The following is a 16,887-nucleotide window of genomic DNA, read 5'->3' as shown; positions in this document are numbered from 1 at the left end:
CGTCTCCAACACCCCGTGGAGCCAAGTATGGCCAGAAGAAGCAATGCAGACCGCGGGACCCGCTCCAGCCCCCCCCCTCAAACTTCAGTGCCATCATTTCCACGTAGAAACACCTACACTGGCGCTGCGGGTAACGCAAACATAACCTGTGGATTTTCATAATCAAAAATACCCCAATAGCCACGATCTGTAGCCTAAAATCCTTCTGCAACCACCATTCCCAGCCCGATGCCACCTTCTGCTTGCGCACAGATCAGTCAAGAAGAATCCAACCCATCCGTTTCCCAACCTGATCCTAAACAAACGGCACACACAAAGAGCAAACAGGTATGTGGGGCGTTCAGGATGAAACTGGATTGTGGGAAAAGAAAAGGAAAAGGAAGTAGCTGCGGTCTGGAAGGGGAACTAAGAAAAGATGATGTTGAGTAATTTGATGTTTATTTCCTCATTTCAGGGTTCCCACTGGCCACCCATGATGTCTATTAACCTCCGCAATAAATTAACTGTGCTTTCATACAGCAGTTGCATGTGTGCACACATCCTTTATACAAATAGGCTACATTTCATATACAGAGCAGGTTTTTATTTAAAATTCAAAATGGCCCAACCTAAGCTGTATCCCTTGGAGGTTGCACAGTGTTCAGCACAGTCCCCAAAACCTTTCAGGTTCCAACATTGGCATGAAATGCTGCCCAAATGGCTAAAATCTAGAGGAAAGAATTGTGTGGGAGGCAGCAGTGATTTCTAGAAGCCCTAACCAGCCGCGGGGCCGGCAGCCCTGCTCTGCAGCGGCAGGCAGAGGCATCACCATTTGATCTCAAATCACCATTTGAGAAGGAACCCACCATTTTGGTCGCCTAGTCTGTGTCCAGGCGTGGAAGATTCCACCTCACACTCCTTTTAGTAGCACTGGAACCTACCCTTCAACCCAGACTTTCCATTCAGACTAAAACTACTGTCAGATTAGGCCAGTCCTGCCAGATTTCCTTGGTCTCCCTGGAGGAGCGCAGTGTTTGCAAAGCCCTGAGCAATAGGAGGAAATGCTGCAGTGTTATGCAATTTCCTTGTGATTCATATTCAGAAATCCTCAAAACAACCACGAACGAGTTTTTCAACTTTTGGCTCAGAAGATGCACAAGCCAAAAGAGTATAAATAGAAATCGTTATATTCCCTCAGAATCAGTAGTCCAGCTGGCTTGCCAGCCACCCAAGGACAGGTTGTGAAGACACGGGCAGGAGGAGCACAGACATTTTACACGGGTATTTTTCAACCTTTTTGTAAACACAAAAGGAAAACGGGGTGAAAAACAGCATGCAGGCTGGAGTCCAGCCACTCGGATTGACTCAGATGGTGCTTGGTGGGGTGGTGTCTGCAGCGCTCTGAAGCTGCAAAGCAGCCGCTGCACGAGGACCCGCTCAGCCCCGCAGCGGTAACACGCACTGGGACTCCTGCACACCCCTTTTCCTACCCGTTCAGTTGCCCTGCGTGAGAGGGACGACAGCCCATCTGCTTGGAACAAGCCTTTTCTCTTAACCTCTTTCTCACCTGGACACCAACGCTGCACCTGATCACTCCCCGCAGTCCAGATCCTAAAGCCCTCGTCCCCTTCGGAGCACAACACGCACTGAAACAAATCAAGATCCATCCTGGAGAATTTGTTTCCAATCCTACACAAGGAGTTGGAAGCCTGAGAAGCAGCAACCATTAAGGAAAAGATTTATGAAAATTATCCTGCAATGCCTGGACAGAAATCCCTTCAGGATGATGTGGCACAGTGCTCAGGTGCTTGTAGAAGGCCGGAGAGGACTAACTCTTGTGCTCACTTAAAGCTCTGGCAGCACATGAAAATCCCCTCTGATGAAGTGTAGTGCGGGTGCTGTACATAAGGACAAACAGGCTTTGTGTGGAGATCTTGGGTAACTCTCAGTGACTTCAAAAGAGCAAAACTTCAGTGAATTATTGAGCACGTTCAGCTTAAAAGATAAGGTGGCATTATTTTGTTTCTGCTATTTTTACTGCCAAATACTCCATTATTTTCATAGCAATTCAAGGGAAAAATAAAGTGAAAAAATAGCATTTTCAAGCCTAACCTTAGCCCATACGTGTGGCACATTTTCTCTGACTGTGAAGACTATAAGGAGTTACCTCCTCACTTCCCCAAACTGCTGTTGGATGGAAGCACTTTCAGGGACTCCAGAGAAAGGCCAATCTGTGGGTTATCCATTTCTTCTGGCCAGGCATGTTACTGCTCACTTTTCTTTTCCTGTGGCTATTACTGCACTTGTGTCTTTCCATGTTATTGCCAGAACTGGCCTTCATGAAGCCAGGCAGACTCCAGCCCTCCCTACCTGCCCTCGCCTGGTCACACAGACCGGGAGCCCCTTTCCCTCGGGAGCGACGTGGGAGAAGCTGGTTCCTCTGCTTTGCTCTCCCACGCCGCAGGAGGGAAGAGGGGAGAAGGTGCTTCCCTGCAGACGGACGGCAGCTTGCTCTGGGGAACCCCAGAAAAAACAGCACTCCCCAGGCGAGCGCTCCCCTTGCCAGGAACACTTTGTGCATCGTTTCACTGCTCTGGCTGCCACAGTGACGCTCCTGCTGTGCCATTTCACCCAAACAGCAAGGCAGGGCCACCGGAGCTGCGGAGAATGCCGAATGCCCCGCGTCCTCCTGCCTGCGTGCCCGCGGGAGGTCATGGTGCCCCCGCTCAGCCCCGCAGGCAGCAGCATAATGATGGTTTCACACCTGGCTTCGGTTCATCTAACACCGCCCTGCAGCTGAAGGGAACCATCTCGCCCTCCGCACGCTCGCAGCCACGCTCTCCCACCTACACAGCCGCACAGGGAGTCTGATCCAGCTGAAAATTAATCTAGCAAGCCAGTTATTAGGATTATTATTACTTGACAGCCTGCAGCCAGATCAGGTTCACAGTGTGGGCACACAAATGGTTGGTCCAGCACCAGAGAAACAGAGAATGAGCAGCCGAGGATGGAGTGGGGAGTAGGCTCCCCGCCTCCCACCGTCCCCAGACGGGGATCGACGCGTGCATGGAAGTGCACCCTGAGCCACCTCCAGCCCCCGGAGCTGCCGAGCACCCCGACAGCCCTGCTGTTGTCCCCACGCCCCGCCTGCTGCCACCCAGAGCTGAACGTGACTCAGGGCAGCACCACAACACCCCGGCAAGCAGGGGCTGTTTGCTCGGCCGCAGGCTCCCAGCCCCATCCCCGCAGAGTCCCATCTCCTGCAGCGTACGCAGGAGTGCCCGGAGCTGGGTCAGAGCACCCGGGGCTCCCCAACGTGAGCTGGGGTGGGCACTTTTGAGGAGGGGAAGACAACGCACCCCCTGCCCCCCACAGCAACAGGGAAGCGAGGAAGAGGAAGGAAGAAAGAGAAAAAGAAAAGAGCAAGATGGGCACGGGTCCATACCACGCCAGGCAGATCCTCTGCACCTGACGCCTGAGCAAGCTTGGCACACCAGCGCGGAGCTGCTATGCTGGGACACAGCCCAGTAGCAGGATGCCAGCAAAGCACAGAGCAGGAAGGCTCATGTACAAAAAAGCATATTTCCTTGTTAAAAGCAGGACACCTGGCAACCTTGATGAAATCAGCCCTTGTTTCTGGCTCTGCCTTATCAACCCTGTTCTAATTCTGTCCAAGAGCCAGGTTTTCGTACTACAAGCAGGATTTTCAGAGCTAGACTACACTGTGTTGTGGCTAGAAATAACCTTCCTTGCTCTCTGAGCCAGAACGATACAGATAGGAGTAAGATCTTTCCCAGCCCACATCCCTGCAAACCTCCCTGCAGGGGGAGGGGAGGAAAAAATATGCCTTTGCTTCCCAAGTGAAAGACTTGGCAGGGCAGCAGAAACCCGCTGTGAAATGCTGGTTTATGTCATTCAAACGAGGGCTGTTCATTTGGAAGAAGGTGGCCCAGGGTCCCTGGCAGCTCCTTCCTTCCTTCCTTCCTTCCCTCCCAACCTACTGTTCAGCACTGAACTAATGCATTGCAATCAGAGCCACCCCCCCACCTCGCTTCCCTCCTTCTCTCTCCCCCTCCTTCAGCTCAGAACTTCCACCAATGCCTGAGTCTGATTAAAAGACAAAAAAAAAAAAAAAAATCTATCAAAAGTGAAGCATCTGGGGGCTTGAATCCTCTACACGGGTCTTGCTCTTCTGTCTCTCCATGCTGAACTAAATGATGGTTCTAATTAAAAACAAGCCCACGTTTTATTACAAGTGCAGGCATTCCCAAGAGCTTCCAAAGCCGAAGCCGACCGGGCTACCCGCCAGCCATCTGGACTGCTTAGCTCAGCGCAGTTATATAACCCACTGTGTTTGTCACCCGAGGAAAAAATTACCTGGGTCAACCTAAGGAAAAAAATCACCTGGGTCAAACTACCAACCTAGCATGGGTAGGAAAGGAAAAATCAAGCAGCAGACACTTTGGGAGAAAAAACATGGGGGTAGGTGGAAGCGCCGGGGAGCAAAGCATGTTAGATATACAGCAGTCTCTAGAATAATGTAACTAAAGGTCAACTGGTTTAGAAAAATACATTTTTGGAATAACTAAAGCATTTAAAGTTTCACAGAGCAGCATTTTTAAGCAAGTCCAGCGGAGCAGATATGTTCAGATCACTCAAGTGACTGATTAAGAGTGAAAACTTCTACTAGTTTAACAGCTTCCCCTAAGTTTTCTAGGATGCTTGAGCAACAACTTGCACATCCTCCTCCGCCAGCTATCTGCACTGGAGTCCAGCCAGCTTCTCACTCTCCCTCTCTCCCGCAAGCACACACGCCCTTCCTCCTTTCAACGTCTACTGACGAACAAGGAGCCTGAACACATCAAAACCAACCTAATTTTAAATGACAGTGTCATCTTTATTTTTAAAATAACTGTAACACAGACATGCCTCGCGTTCCTCCTCTGTGAAAAGAGGTTTGACACTGCCCAGTTGTTCTGAACAATGGCTGGTGGTTTAACGCCAAGACTGCAACATCTTTGAGGCAAGACCACTTTTAAACCTCGATGCTAGGGGGGACACCGGCTCGGCCGTCGGGGCGGGTGTGCTGGCAGCGCAGCCCATGGCGGGGACCCCGGGGCTCTGGGGGAGTCAGCAGGAAGGGGACCACGATCCCACACTCGTCAACCCTGCCCTCCGCACCCTGGGAGACCTCTGCGAGCCCCAGAAAGCCTCTGTGAGCCCCGGGAAGCCTCTGTCAGCCCCGGGCAGCTGCTGAGGTGCTTTCCTAGAGCAGCCCCGGGATGCCATGCAGGGCTCGCAGAGCCCCTTCGCCTCCCTGGTGCTGGGAGCCAGCCTGACAGAGACCTGAATGCTCTCAGTGCCCCTCTCCAAAACTGCAGCAGGACATTTACCCCTTTCCAGACATGACTTGAAATTCCAAAGCGCTAATAACGCCCCCCCGGGAAACTACTCACCCTCAGCACGTACACAGCACCACGAGGAGCATTTCTACCACGTGGCATCCACCAAACGCTGGCTGAGGGTCGGCGTGGGGCATGTCCACCCTGCACGCCGCTGCAGCCCGAGCCCGGCGCACGAGCTGCCCTCCCCGGCAGCGCTGTGCCCGCAGCCCGCCTGCTCCTGCCAGAGCCCAGCCCCGCTCCCCGGCTCCGCACGGGCACGGCGCTGCAGGGGGTCTGCCAGCAGCGGCCAACCGAGGGTGGCACGGGAAAGGGACCAGAAGGACAGAAATAAGATGATTTTAAAACAGCTGGAGTTTCGAAGGGCGGACTTTCTTCTGATGCTGCAGGTAGGAGGAGGAAAAAGCCTGGGTCAGGGACCATGGTGGGAGTGTAGCAGGACAGTAAATCACTGCTCAAAATGAAACGCAAGGACCGATAAAGGAGGAAGCAAAGAAAGAGGCCAGTTTTGCAACTGATTGTACAATGAACTTAATTAATTTTTAAAGTGGAATAAAATACTTTAATAGTCTAATCAAACTGGCAGAGAAGTTTGTTCTACTAACATGGAGCTATTCCATGAATTTCTACATGCTCCTTGAATTGTCTGCTCAAGTATCTCTAAGCAGAGGTGATACAAGAGCAGGGAGGAAAGGCAAGCAAACGTACTCTCTCTGGTCTTTCACTCCAGTAAGTGCTTTGTGTCTCCCCACACAGCTGGACAGATGTGGCTGGCGGGTGGGCAGCCGGGTTCACACCAGAACAGTGCGAACGTGAAATCACTTGATGCAACCACTCTGCAACCTCTTCTTAAGTGGGTTCGCCCATCCAGGCCCAGACTTACAGACACGTTACCACACGTCAGCTGATCCCTCCTGCTCACACACACACCGCGCTCGTCGCCAGCACGCTGCAGTTCAAGTTCCATTAACCGGCTTTTGCCAGGGACTCTGCAAACTCAAGTCATGTCTCACCACCCCCCTCACCTCCTGGCCTGAACCGAAGGAAAAGAAAAGCTGCAGCCGTCGGTGGGTGTCCCACACAGAAGGGGGGTGCAGATCTGTGACCTGCGCTCAGAACCCCAGCCCTCCTCCTCCGTGAGTCTGCCTCAGGGGTATCAGCAGCAAGATAATACGAGAGCAGACGTGCAGCTGCCAATGCTTCCCCAGCAGAACCAACATCTAAAGGGAGAGCGGAACCCAACTCATGTCATGGGACCAACCACCCTCGTCTCCAAGTAAAGTCCAACTTTCAAAGCCAATTTGTGCAGCACAGACCTCAACGAAGAGTGTCACGGCAAAGCTGGCTACAGCAAAGATTGTGTTAAAGAAATGACGAGGGATTCATGCACAGGAGATGGAAACCAGTGAGCAGCCACTGCTTTGCTCCTGGATGTCCCCACAGCTGAGCTAGAAGAAAGAGAAGAGGTCACAAGCTTTCTGAAAGCAGCTGGGATAGCACTTTTAGGTGTGCAAAAGCAGTCCGAGGGCCCTTTTCTCTTTTTAAGATGATCTAGAATGCCTCTGTCAGTATTTTTCTCTTCATCAGCTTCTTAAGCACAGGACAAAAAACAGTCAGCCTGAAGCAGCAGTGATTCTGGCTGGGTAAGCTATCAACCACTGAAGCAGCATTTGCTGGAACCATAAATAAAAGCCTGAAGTCAAGGCCTAGGACCTCACTGGCTTAAGCGCTTTAGAAACAAAATAAAAGCTTATAAACTCAATGTAAAGTTACTGCTTTTATAGGCTTAAAATAGGTTATGAAACAGAAGAGGGAGAAGGGAACAGCGCTAAGAGCATGTGATACAAAAACTAACATGGAACATGACAAATCATCATTCAGTCTGAAAGCGCTGGCTGATTCACTGAGGATCCTTTTCTACCACCTTGTCCCCAGAAAGGACAAAGAACTTTTTGAGGCAAAAGTCTTGAACTGTGGGATGCAAAAAAGCCAAGCAGAAGCTCCAGTGGGCCAGGCTTTGCTGCCAAGCTGGCAGTGGGGCTGCACAGGACAGACCTCACCGAGGCAGAGGTGCTGCTCTCAGAGGCAGTTCCGATGCTCCCAGGCGGCACGAGAGCACGGGCAAGCCCACAGCTGCGGTTCAGGGAAAGTTCACTAGGTTGTCTGGGTCAGGGAGCCAATTAGAGGCAAAGAGAAAAAGCAAACAGTAGAAACTTAGAGATTGAGAGGGGGCAGAGTGGGGAAAAAATGTCCTGTTCAGCAAAGAGAGACAGGGAGATGGAGAAGCAGCAACTGGAATGAGTCAGGTCATGGAAAACAACAGAAAGAAAGAATTTGCCATAAGCAAACAAACCCGGACAGGACGAAGGCCACGAAAAAACTGCAAGATAAAGCAGACACAAATAACCATCTTTCACTGGAAAGCCCACAGAAACACACATCCATGGGATCGAGAGGGCAAAAAGATCAGCAGGGAAAAGGCTGCGAGGAAACACTCTGAAGAGACAGACACGGACCAAACCCTGGAGAGCACCAGAAGTGTAAACGCGATGATCGCTCCGACACCTCGCCCACAGGCTCTCCCATGCAACGAGAGAACAGCCAAAGACCACCTGTAGTCAAAGATGTTCTGGGTAAGGATTTTTCTACTGCCTCTAATAATTCACCTTCCTCAGTGCCTACCAATTTACAGCCAGTGCCCTCAGAGAAAAGCGCTGCTGACATTATCGGTAGCCAGAGCAGTTGGTCCCCAAGTCCTGCCCGAGGCTGGTGCAGCAGCAGCTGCAAACACGCCATCCTAAGCACAAATCGCTGGTGCCGTCTCCATCAGTGAGGGGTTTTTCAAGCTCTGTTGGAAGCACTTAGCTACAGAGGTAATGAGTGCAGTACCAAAACCAATATAGAAGAAGAAAGTGACCTCCGAGGAGTGGGAGATGAGATGAATTAAAACGATAAAGCAGATCCGCAGCGAGTCCCGGCGCAATACGAGGAGGTTGGGAAGGCGGGTGGCTGGTGCCCAACCGCCCCCCGTGCCGGCGCGGGTGTTGGGACTGAAGTCCTTCAAGTTAATTTATTTTTTGAATGAGCCAAAATGACAGGAATGCCGAGGTTGAAAGCACTGGATTGAGTTCAAAAGACATCATTTCCACTGGGAAATAAATCTCTCACCATTTTGTATAATTAGACATGGAAAATGAAAAACAATTTCAGAAAGAATTCCCAGAAGCAATATCCGAGGAGGAGGCGGGAGGCGAGGGTGCTGCGTGTTGGACAGGAATGCAAGGCTGGGCTTTGTTGTTACGCTGGGGTTTGCTATAAAAACACAACACTACATCTCCAGAGCAGCAACGCTGAAGGAGCTCCAGCACCACCGAGCCATGGTCAGAGCGGGAGCGCAGCCGAGGGGCCGGGACTAGGCCCACGGTGGTGGGAGCTTCTGCTCCTCTCACCACACCAAATCAACCACCACCGCGGGTCCCACCACAGCAGGACATCCCGGCATCCACCGCAGGGACCCCGGGACACCCCAGGCCCAAACCAGAGTGACGCAAGATGGTGGCAGTGGTCACCATGGAAACGCCCAGCCTCAGGCCTGGAGACCACGGAAGGAGAGGAGGGGGGAAGGACCCCCATGGCTGGGGAGGGAGGGAGACGCTGAGAGACCTGACAAATTTTGAAGGTCTGCGCTCACCTTCCCTCAATTTACCCTGATTAAACACTGCCTGCCCCCAAAATTATCAGTTGCTTGTTTGGGGGCAGCAGCGGAAGGAAGGCAGACGAACAGCCGGGGGAAGCAGCTCTAATTTTGGGCTGTGCCGGGTTTTGGGGACAAAACTGGGAAGTGAGTGCTTTTCCCACCCTGTGCAGTATGAAGAACCCTGGCCATGGGAGCTGGGTGGCAGGCACTGGCTCTGGGGAGACACATCGCTCCCCCAAACCACAGCCCCCCTGGACGGGTGGGCAAGGGCTGCCCCAGACACCCCGCAGAGCCCCTGGGCATGCGGGGAGGGGGGGCTGGCCTAGCCCCGCTGGGGCACAAGTGCAATGAGCGGGCTGGTCTCAGCTTGCCATCTAGTGGAGAGCGGCCGTAGGGCCTCCTCCCACGCTCGCCCTGCTCCATTTTGTGCTGCCCGCGGCACTGGGGGACAAGCGTGACGAGCCCGAGCTCCGCTCCCAACGCGGCGCAGGGACGCAACATCACCCCGTCACCCAGTGCCAGGGCGGCCGCCACGGCCCCAGCGAGGCTCAGGGTGGCCCTCGCAGATGTGGAGCCAAGGAGGAGCTGAGCTGGGTCGTGGCCGGGAGCCCTGAGGCGGCTGCAGAAAGGAAATTGAGTCCTTCACGCCCGCCATGATGTGTCTGATTGCCCCGAGCTCCCGCTGGCTGCAAGCAAGAGCCCTCGGCACCCTGCAAAACGGGGCTGTTTCACACCCCACCACCAAGGAAAGGCTCCAAGTTCTTGTGCTGGTGCCACTCAACTGTCCCCCACAGCCCTCAGCTTCGCCCGCTCGGCGGCTGCGCAGCCCAGCAGCCTCTCACGGAGGAGCAGACACGACCAAACCTGGGTGGGCAGGAGACCCTGGGAAGGTTTCTAGACATCAGAGTGGTGAGGTCCTGGAATTGTTTTCCAGAACGGGAGCAGAAACCTTATTTGCTCTCCAGAGGACGGAGCTTCACCACACTAAGAGTGCAAGGAGGAACAGGGCCCTTCCAGTACGACAGGTCCGACCCCTGGGAGGTCCCAGGACAAAAAGCTTCTGCCAGGCTGCCCTGCCTTTCCATCCAGTGACCAGCCTCCAGCTTCCCGAAGCACAGGAGGGACTTTGTACTTTGTTCTTGCCTTTGCGAACTTGCAGATTATGTTAAAGAACTGAAGAGAGGGTAAGGGGAGCCGAAGGAAAGGAGAAGGCACTGCTGATGTGTCACCATTTCAGAGTCCTTCCTCCCTCCCTGGCAAGGGCATGAGACCGACTGCTCGCCCCCGGCCCGCGGCGCACTCGGCTGTACAGCACTAACAAAACCAACTCTGATAGGAAAGGCTGGCTGTATTTTTATAGACTCATATTGCTTTAAAGAACAAAAAAGACAAACAAAACAAATCGAGCAAAGGGCAGCACGATGCGAGCGCCAGAACAGCACTGCTCAGATCCCATCCATGTCTTACGGACTCCGACAGGATCACAGCCTGCTGCGTTTGCCGTTTAACACTAACTTCTCCATCACCACTCCGGATTAATACAGCTTAACGGGGATACGAGCGAACATGTTTCATATCCTTAACCCTCTACACACCCTTACCTCGTGAGGATCGCTTTCCTGGAGAAGCGCTTTCATGTCCCAAACATTTCAAATCCAGCACCCCACTTCTGCCCTCACTGACGTGAGAGTGATTTCTAAGATTACCGACCTGCTCGGGAGGGTAAGAGCAGGAACCGCTGACACCGACATCTCCCTTTTGGCTGGCATGCTCGCTGCAGACTTGGCAAGCAAAGCCACAACCTTACTAAAACGCTTATCTTGTTCAGTTCTTTGCCACAAAGCAAACAGCCTAATTTGTGCCTCTCTTAATCCTACAGCCTACCACAGCCGCTGCCATGAGCCAACACAGCTTTTATTTTTGACTTCGGCTCCAACAAAGTTTCAGAATCACTCTGGCCTCCACCATATACATTAGCAAACTGCATCACCAGAGGAGAAAAACCATAGGAAACTTATCCTGAATATCCTAACAAAAATGAATGCAATGGCTCTGCTATGGAGTTAGTATTTTCTCCTATTTCCAGCCTCTGTAACATAAAAGAAAACCCAAAGTCAACACAGGGGGTTTAGCCAAATTAATAACAAGTGGTAAGAGTTAACAGACTGATGATAGCTATCTGGAGACTGCTTTGACTGCAAGATATATAATAAATCTTTTCAAGTTGTGACAAATGTCTTGGCTAATGCAGCCCACATTCTATGTTTAGATCTTACTAAAATGTAATACAACATTTGGTTTTAGTTTTTTAATTATAATTAAGAAACAAACTCCAGGCCACTTTATTCTCTCCACAGTCCGAATTTGCACATGGAATTACTGTCCCCACTATGCCAATCTTTCCCACACTCTATTCAAATCAAAGGAAAACCAGACATTCTTTCCAGTAGGGTTTTTTGGTTACAGTAATATAGTCAAAGCATAGAATGGATATTTCTAGAAGTCCAGAGGTTAAATCCTTCTCTCTTGCTCAAGGAAATCTCTGCAGAGTAGGTAACATCCTACACCCTGGTGTTGCAAGATAAGAACCCAAACAGAACAGACAACAACTCCACTTTTGATGGATCAAGGAGGATAACTGAGGACAAGGAGCTACCTCGTCTGTCAGCACACACCATCTTTGCCAGTAAAATGCCTCTTGGATCCATTTCCATGCAGGCTGCATTCCCAGGGCTCCCGCAGCACACCTGGAAGGCCAGGTTTAAACGCCACCAGCATTTCAGTGCCATGAGGTATTGCATTAATGCGCAGCAACAATCCTTGACGTGCTGGACGAGCAAGCTACCCTGAGCTGATGGGCATGATAGGGAAGAACAGAAATATGCAGGTGGCGGCACGAAGACCTGTGTGTTTTTGAAGGAGTTCGCATAACCAGATTCTGAAACAGGATAATCCAGGCCATCCTCCACAGCACCTTTCACGTGTGCAGCACTTCACAAACACACAAAATCCCCGGCTGCACCTCTGCAACCTGAACCTCACAGCCCAGCTCTACTGTTGTGCCAAATGCTGGTAACATCAGCAGGTCAAAATGCAACTGGCTGACCATATTCACGTGGCTTTCGCAGCCTGGCAACAATCCTCACATCATCCTCGTTGCAGCTTTCACATCCTCGCAACAAGGAGGTGAGGCAGTGGGAAGCAGGGGAGCAGGCTGCAGCAGGACAAGGCTTGATTCTAGGAGCAAGAACGCACACTTTGTTTCTGAAGAAATTGAAAATATTGTCCTGTCTCCGGGTGCCACCAGAATGGAGGTAGGAGTCAACTTAGGAGGCAACAAGACAGTTTGCATGCTGGAACTGGAGAGGCTGCTATGTCTTACACCCGAGTGTCTTCCCACTACGGCTGCCCCAGGGCAGGGCCACCTGGGGCAAGAGCCAAGGTGGCTCCCCCAAACACAGGTCCCTTCTCAACACGACAGAAAAAGGGAGCAGAGGCTGTCCCGCGCACACCACACACATTCAGGCCTTTTTTGCCTCTGTGCCTGCCTGTCCCACAGTGCCTGTTCTAGGAAACAGTACGTCTGCAGGTGTAACTGAGCATTTCTGTCCCAGAGGCACCATTTTGCTGCAGGGAGGAAACCCAACACGGCAGAGCTGTGGTGACCATCAGAGATAGGTCCACGCTCACAGCACACGCCCTGTGAGGGAGCAGGGCTTATCCAGCCTGGAGAAGGAAAAGCTGTGTGGGGACCTGGCCCACCCTTCCTACGAGGAAGGCGGCAGAGAGGCAGAGCCAGGCTCCTCACAGCGCTGCATGCAGGAGGGCAAGCGACAGCAGGAAAGGTTCAGAGTGGGTATCAGGAGAAACTCTCCTCCAGGAGAATGGCCAAGCAGCAGAGCTGGAGCCCAGGGAGCAGTCACCTTCCTCAGATGTTTTCAGCACCCAACCAGATAAAGCCCTGAGCAATCTGCTGTGAGCAGGTTGGACTGGAAACCTCCTGAGGTCCCGTCCCACCTGAATTACCCAATGGATCTTTGATTCCAGGCTGAGACCTGGCTGTAATCCACAATGAGATGCTTTATCTGAAATCCAGGGCAGCACCCTCACGCACACACAGCCTCCTAGACCTCTGAATGTGTTTGCCTAAGCCCAGCCTGTGCTTTCAGGCACTCGCTGAGCAGCCCACATGTATCCATGTCTCACCTGGCTTTAACAAATGCTTTTTCTGACAAACAAGGACCTTTTCGTGGCCTGGGGGCAGGGGGGGAGCTGCTCAAATCAGTACCAGTCTGTGGCCATGGGGCTGTGCTGAGACAGGACACCCTGCTCCCCACGTGGACTCTCCTCCGACTGCCAGAGCCTGACTCAAGCCCGGAAGCACAAACACCTACTCCAGAAACGTACGGGCTGTCCCGTAACAACCCTGGCCACTCTTGCAATCTGCAAAGTTTCTCTTCGGATCCTGCTACACTTTTGGCCACGCCAAGGCACAAGAGGCCACCGTCTAGTCCCGCTCTGCATACGAGGGCTGCTCGGCGGCGCTGCGTTTGCCGGTCATCGCTGGACAGCCGCTGCGCCGAAACCCGGCAGGGCCACGGCACCGGCACAACACAGTGCCCGCACCAGCGTTCCTCCCAGGGAACCCAGTCAGAACCAGCCAAAGCTCTTCGAGCTTGGCAGAGAAGCTTGCAGACGCATTAGAAAATAAAAAAAACAGCTATGAGTTTTCTGAAAACCTCCCTAATCCCTTCCAGAGGTGAGGAAGCCTGCGCAGCTTTGGCACGGCGGGAGCGAGCACAGCAGTGAGGAGACTATCGCAGAGCGCAGGGAACAGGGGCTACGCTCCTCTGCTCACATGAAATCTGCAATTCTCTGCAAGACCCAGAAACAGCTGCCAGATGAGCTGCAGGACTCAAAAAGCCCTGGAAATCTACAGCGTATTTTCTTCCACTGCTCTTTTTGCCATGTTTTCCTTTCAGCACAGCACAGCAGCGTGTTTGTGCTGGCCAAGCCTACCCTCCTCCTTTCCACCGCACCTTCAAGCGATCCAAGCACAGGAGATACAGTATTACCTCAAATATTTAACCAAGGGATTAAACTATTCTCTTGGCAGAAGGCGTGAGCTGCCCCACGGATACAGCTCTTGCACCGGCTGGCAGGCGCTGCGTGACAGCCTGCTTCACAGCAAACAATCTGCCCCAGGCTACGAAAAGCTCTCCACAATTTTCTCCAACGCTTTTTCGCTAATATTTCTGCTCACCGGTTCCCGGCCATCCATCGCCTCCATCCACAGCCTTCGGTCCTCTTCTGAAAGCGCCTGCATGGTGATCACGCCGGGCCTGCGGAGATAAAGGGAACACCATAAATAAACTGCAGGATGGAAAACAAAGATGACAAAGATAAATTTCCCATGAGAGAGAGAGGACAACCTTCTTCGTGGCCAAGCCCCAGCAGCATGGGGCTGAGCCCAGCCTGACCTCTCCAGGGATGTCCCTGCAGCTCCTCGCCAGGGCCAGCAAATGAGCAGAGGGTACCTCCAACAATTAACACGCATTTTCAGTGGTTTTGGCATAAGAGAGCGGGATGCCAAATTCTTCCTCTGGTTTTCAGCCAGCCAGCTCACCTGCGCTTGGGCTAAGCACATCCGCACAGCGGCAGATGGCAAGGAAGGCAACCAAACAAGCAGAGCCCCATGCACCCCAGCCCCTCACATCCCACCACCCCCCCAAGCACCGGCTCATGGTGGGGGACCTTCTGCTTTCCTCCCCGAGCACGTCCCTATGCTGACGTGACAGGCAGTAAGGGCAGCAATGCGATCCTGGGCCGCGTGTCCCTGCGGCAGCTGTGCGGGGGGAGCACTGCGAGGAGTCCTGGGGTGCCCCTGGGTGCTCACTCCTGCGCGGCCCTGCCACCCGCGCCGTGACACAAACAGCTCGTGAGCCGCACTGTAAATCCAGCCTCCAAAAAATAACTCTGTGTTTGATTACTTATTTTAATGAGAAGGGGAAAGAACAGGCCCAAATGCCTGCAAACAAAGCACGGGGAGCCAGGGGACACCACCAGCCCAGCCCTCACCCGCTGGCCAATGCCACCTCTAGCACCCATAAGCAGAGCTCAAGCCCTTTTCCATTTCCCTACAGGGAGTTAAAACTCAATTATCTAGCTCTGATAAGCACAACCACCAAGGGGGTGGTGGATTTAACATGGTGGAGAGTATTTGCACCACTTCAGGTGCGGGCTGTGTGTTTGCACGAGAGAGGAACCTGCCACAGAGGGGGAAGCCAACGCTCTACCCCCACGGGTCGCGTCACGGGCTGACGGTTCACTGCGTCTCGCTTGGCTGCAAGATGTCTGGCTTCCCCTCCTCAACACCCCCACTTGCCTTGCAGCCAGCAGACCCAGACCTAGCTAGTCCTATGCCCCCCCCCAGCCTCGCGCCTTTAGGGCCGGGTTCTCCAGCCTCTGAAGCAGGGGTCGCATCCTGCCCTGCCGCACAGCACCTGCGGGAGCGGGCAGAGGCCCTGCTCTCAGCGAGACAGCCCCGATCTGTTTGTTTGGTCTGGTCGTTCTGCTCCCTCCCAGGCTATTTCCAGATGCATTAGCGAGCACAGCAGCTATTTCTGCAGGAGGAGAGCGGGCAGCAGCCCTGGCAACAGGGGAGATGGAGGCACGGCCAGGGTGCTGCGTGACTCGGCGGGCTCGGGGTGGTTACCTGTGTGCTCTCCGCAGCAATGCCTGGGGGGTTTCACCCATCGGAAGTACGACAGCAGAGAACCCCTGACGCTGCTCTTCCCATCCGCGGCAAAGCGCAGCGGCTCTGAAAAGGCCACAGAGAGCCAGGATCACCCCTCGCAGGGCAGCAGGCTGCCAGGGCACAAGGGAAGGAGTGATTTCACCTCGGGAGCTGCCAGTCAACCACCTGCGGACAGTGCTCAGCAGAGCACAGAGGCTCCTTTTGGTACTAAATCCTCAAAAACTGATAAGGCTGGGGAAAAGGGGTAATTTCTAGCTCACACTTCCCAAAAGTGATTCAGCAGGAGAACATGAGTTGCAACAACACTCTGCAAAAGTCGTTTGGTCCTTGGTAAGAGTCGATCCTCTGTTAGAAAAAAAAAACATGAACAGGGCTCCCATAGTGGTGGGCCTGGCCTGTCTTCTGGCACTTCTGATGTAGGTACGGGCAAGGAATAAAGGATTAACCCTTCTCCCTAACTCTGCTCCCCATCCAACCACCCCAACAGCAGGCTTCGGCACACACACGGCAGTTCAGCACCATTTCACCAGCAGAAGCCGTGCGTTCAGGCTTGCACAAGCCCAGGTCCAAGTAAACCAGACATAATAAGTTTGATCTCCGCTAATCCCATTGGTGACTCAGTCAATACTCACCAGCTTAGTGGTTTGGAAGTTTACTCATTTTGAAGGGAAGAGGAAACCACTTAACCATCGCCCCATTTGAGAAAGAAAATGTTCAACTTCCAACGCCAATTATTTTCAAAACACTGAACAAAGCTCCTTGTTGTGCAGATACAAAGCGATTCAGGAATGGTCCCTGGTACCTGCGGAGCTGCAGGGGCACTGGCTACAGGCTGACAGCAAATCTTTCCCCCACAGCAGGAGCAGGCTTTTCCTTGGGTGACCAGAGGACTCAGCTACACCCTCCTTCAGCCAGGGCTTAAGTCTGAGTTTAAGGCAAGCTGCTGCTGAAGGCACAGATACCCCAGGTGGAAAGCCCTGGAAGGGCTCTAGCTCAACTAGGGAGACATGGGGAAAGGAAATACTGGGATTTCTTTAGCCAAGACCTTAAAA

General features: G+C 52.9%; 1 protein-coding gene across 4 annotated transcripts in view; it reads right to left on the bottom strand.

Annotated features, from left to right (window-relative positions):
* Positions 1-16,887, bottom strand: part of ARHGAP26 (Rho GTPase activating protein 26) — a 145,959-nt gene that overhangs the window by 87,715 nt on the left and 41,357 nt on the right. For all 4 annotated transcript variants that reach the window (XM_074883287.1, XM_074883286.1, XM_074883285.1 and 1 more), the window contains exon 11: positions 14,342-14,420. In XM_074883287.1, the coding sequence (XP_074739388.1) occupies positions 14,342-14,420 (79 nt within the window). The remainder of the gene's footprint in view (positions 1-14,341; positions 14,421-16,887) is intronic.

The sequence above is a fragment of the Strix uralensis genome, chromosome 14 (genome assembly GCF_047716275.1).
Source record: "Strix uralensis isolate ZFMK-TIS-50842 chromosome 14, bStrUra1, whole genome shotgun sequence".
Classification (NCBI taxonomy): Eukaryota; Metazoa; Chordata; class Aves; order Strigiformes; family Strigidae; genus Strix; species Strix uralensis.
Note: the sequence above shows the minus strand (reverse complement) of the source record. Positions and strands in the feature narration are given on the sequence as shown.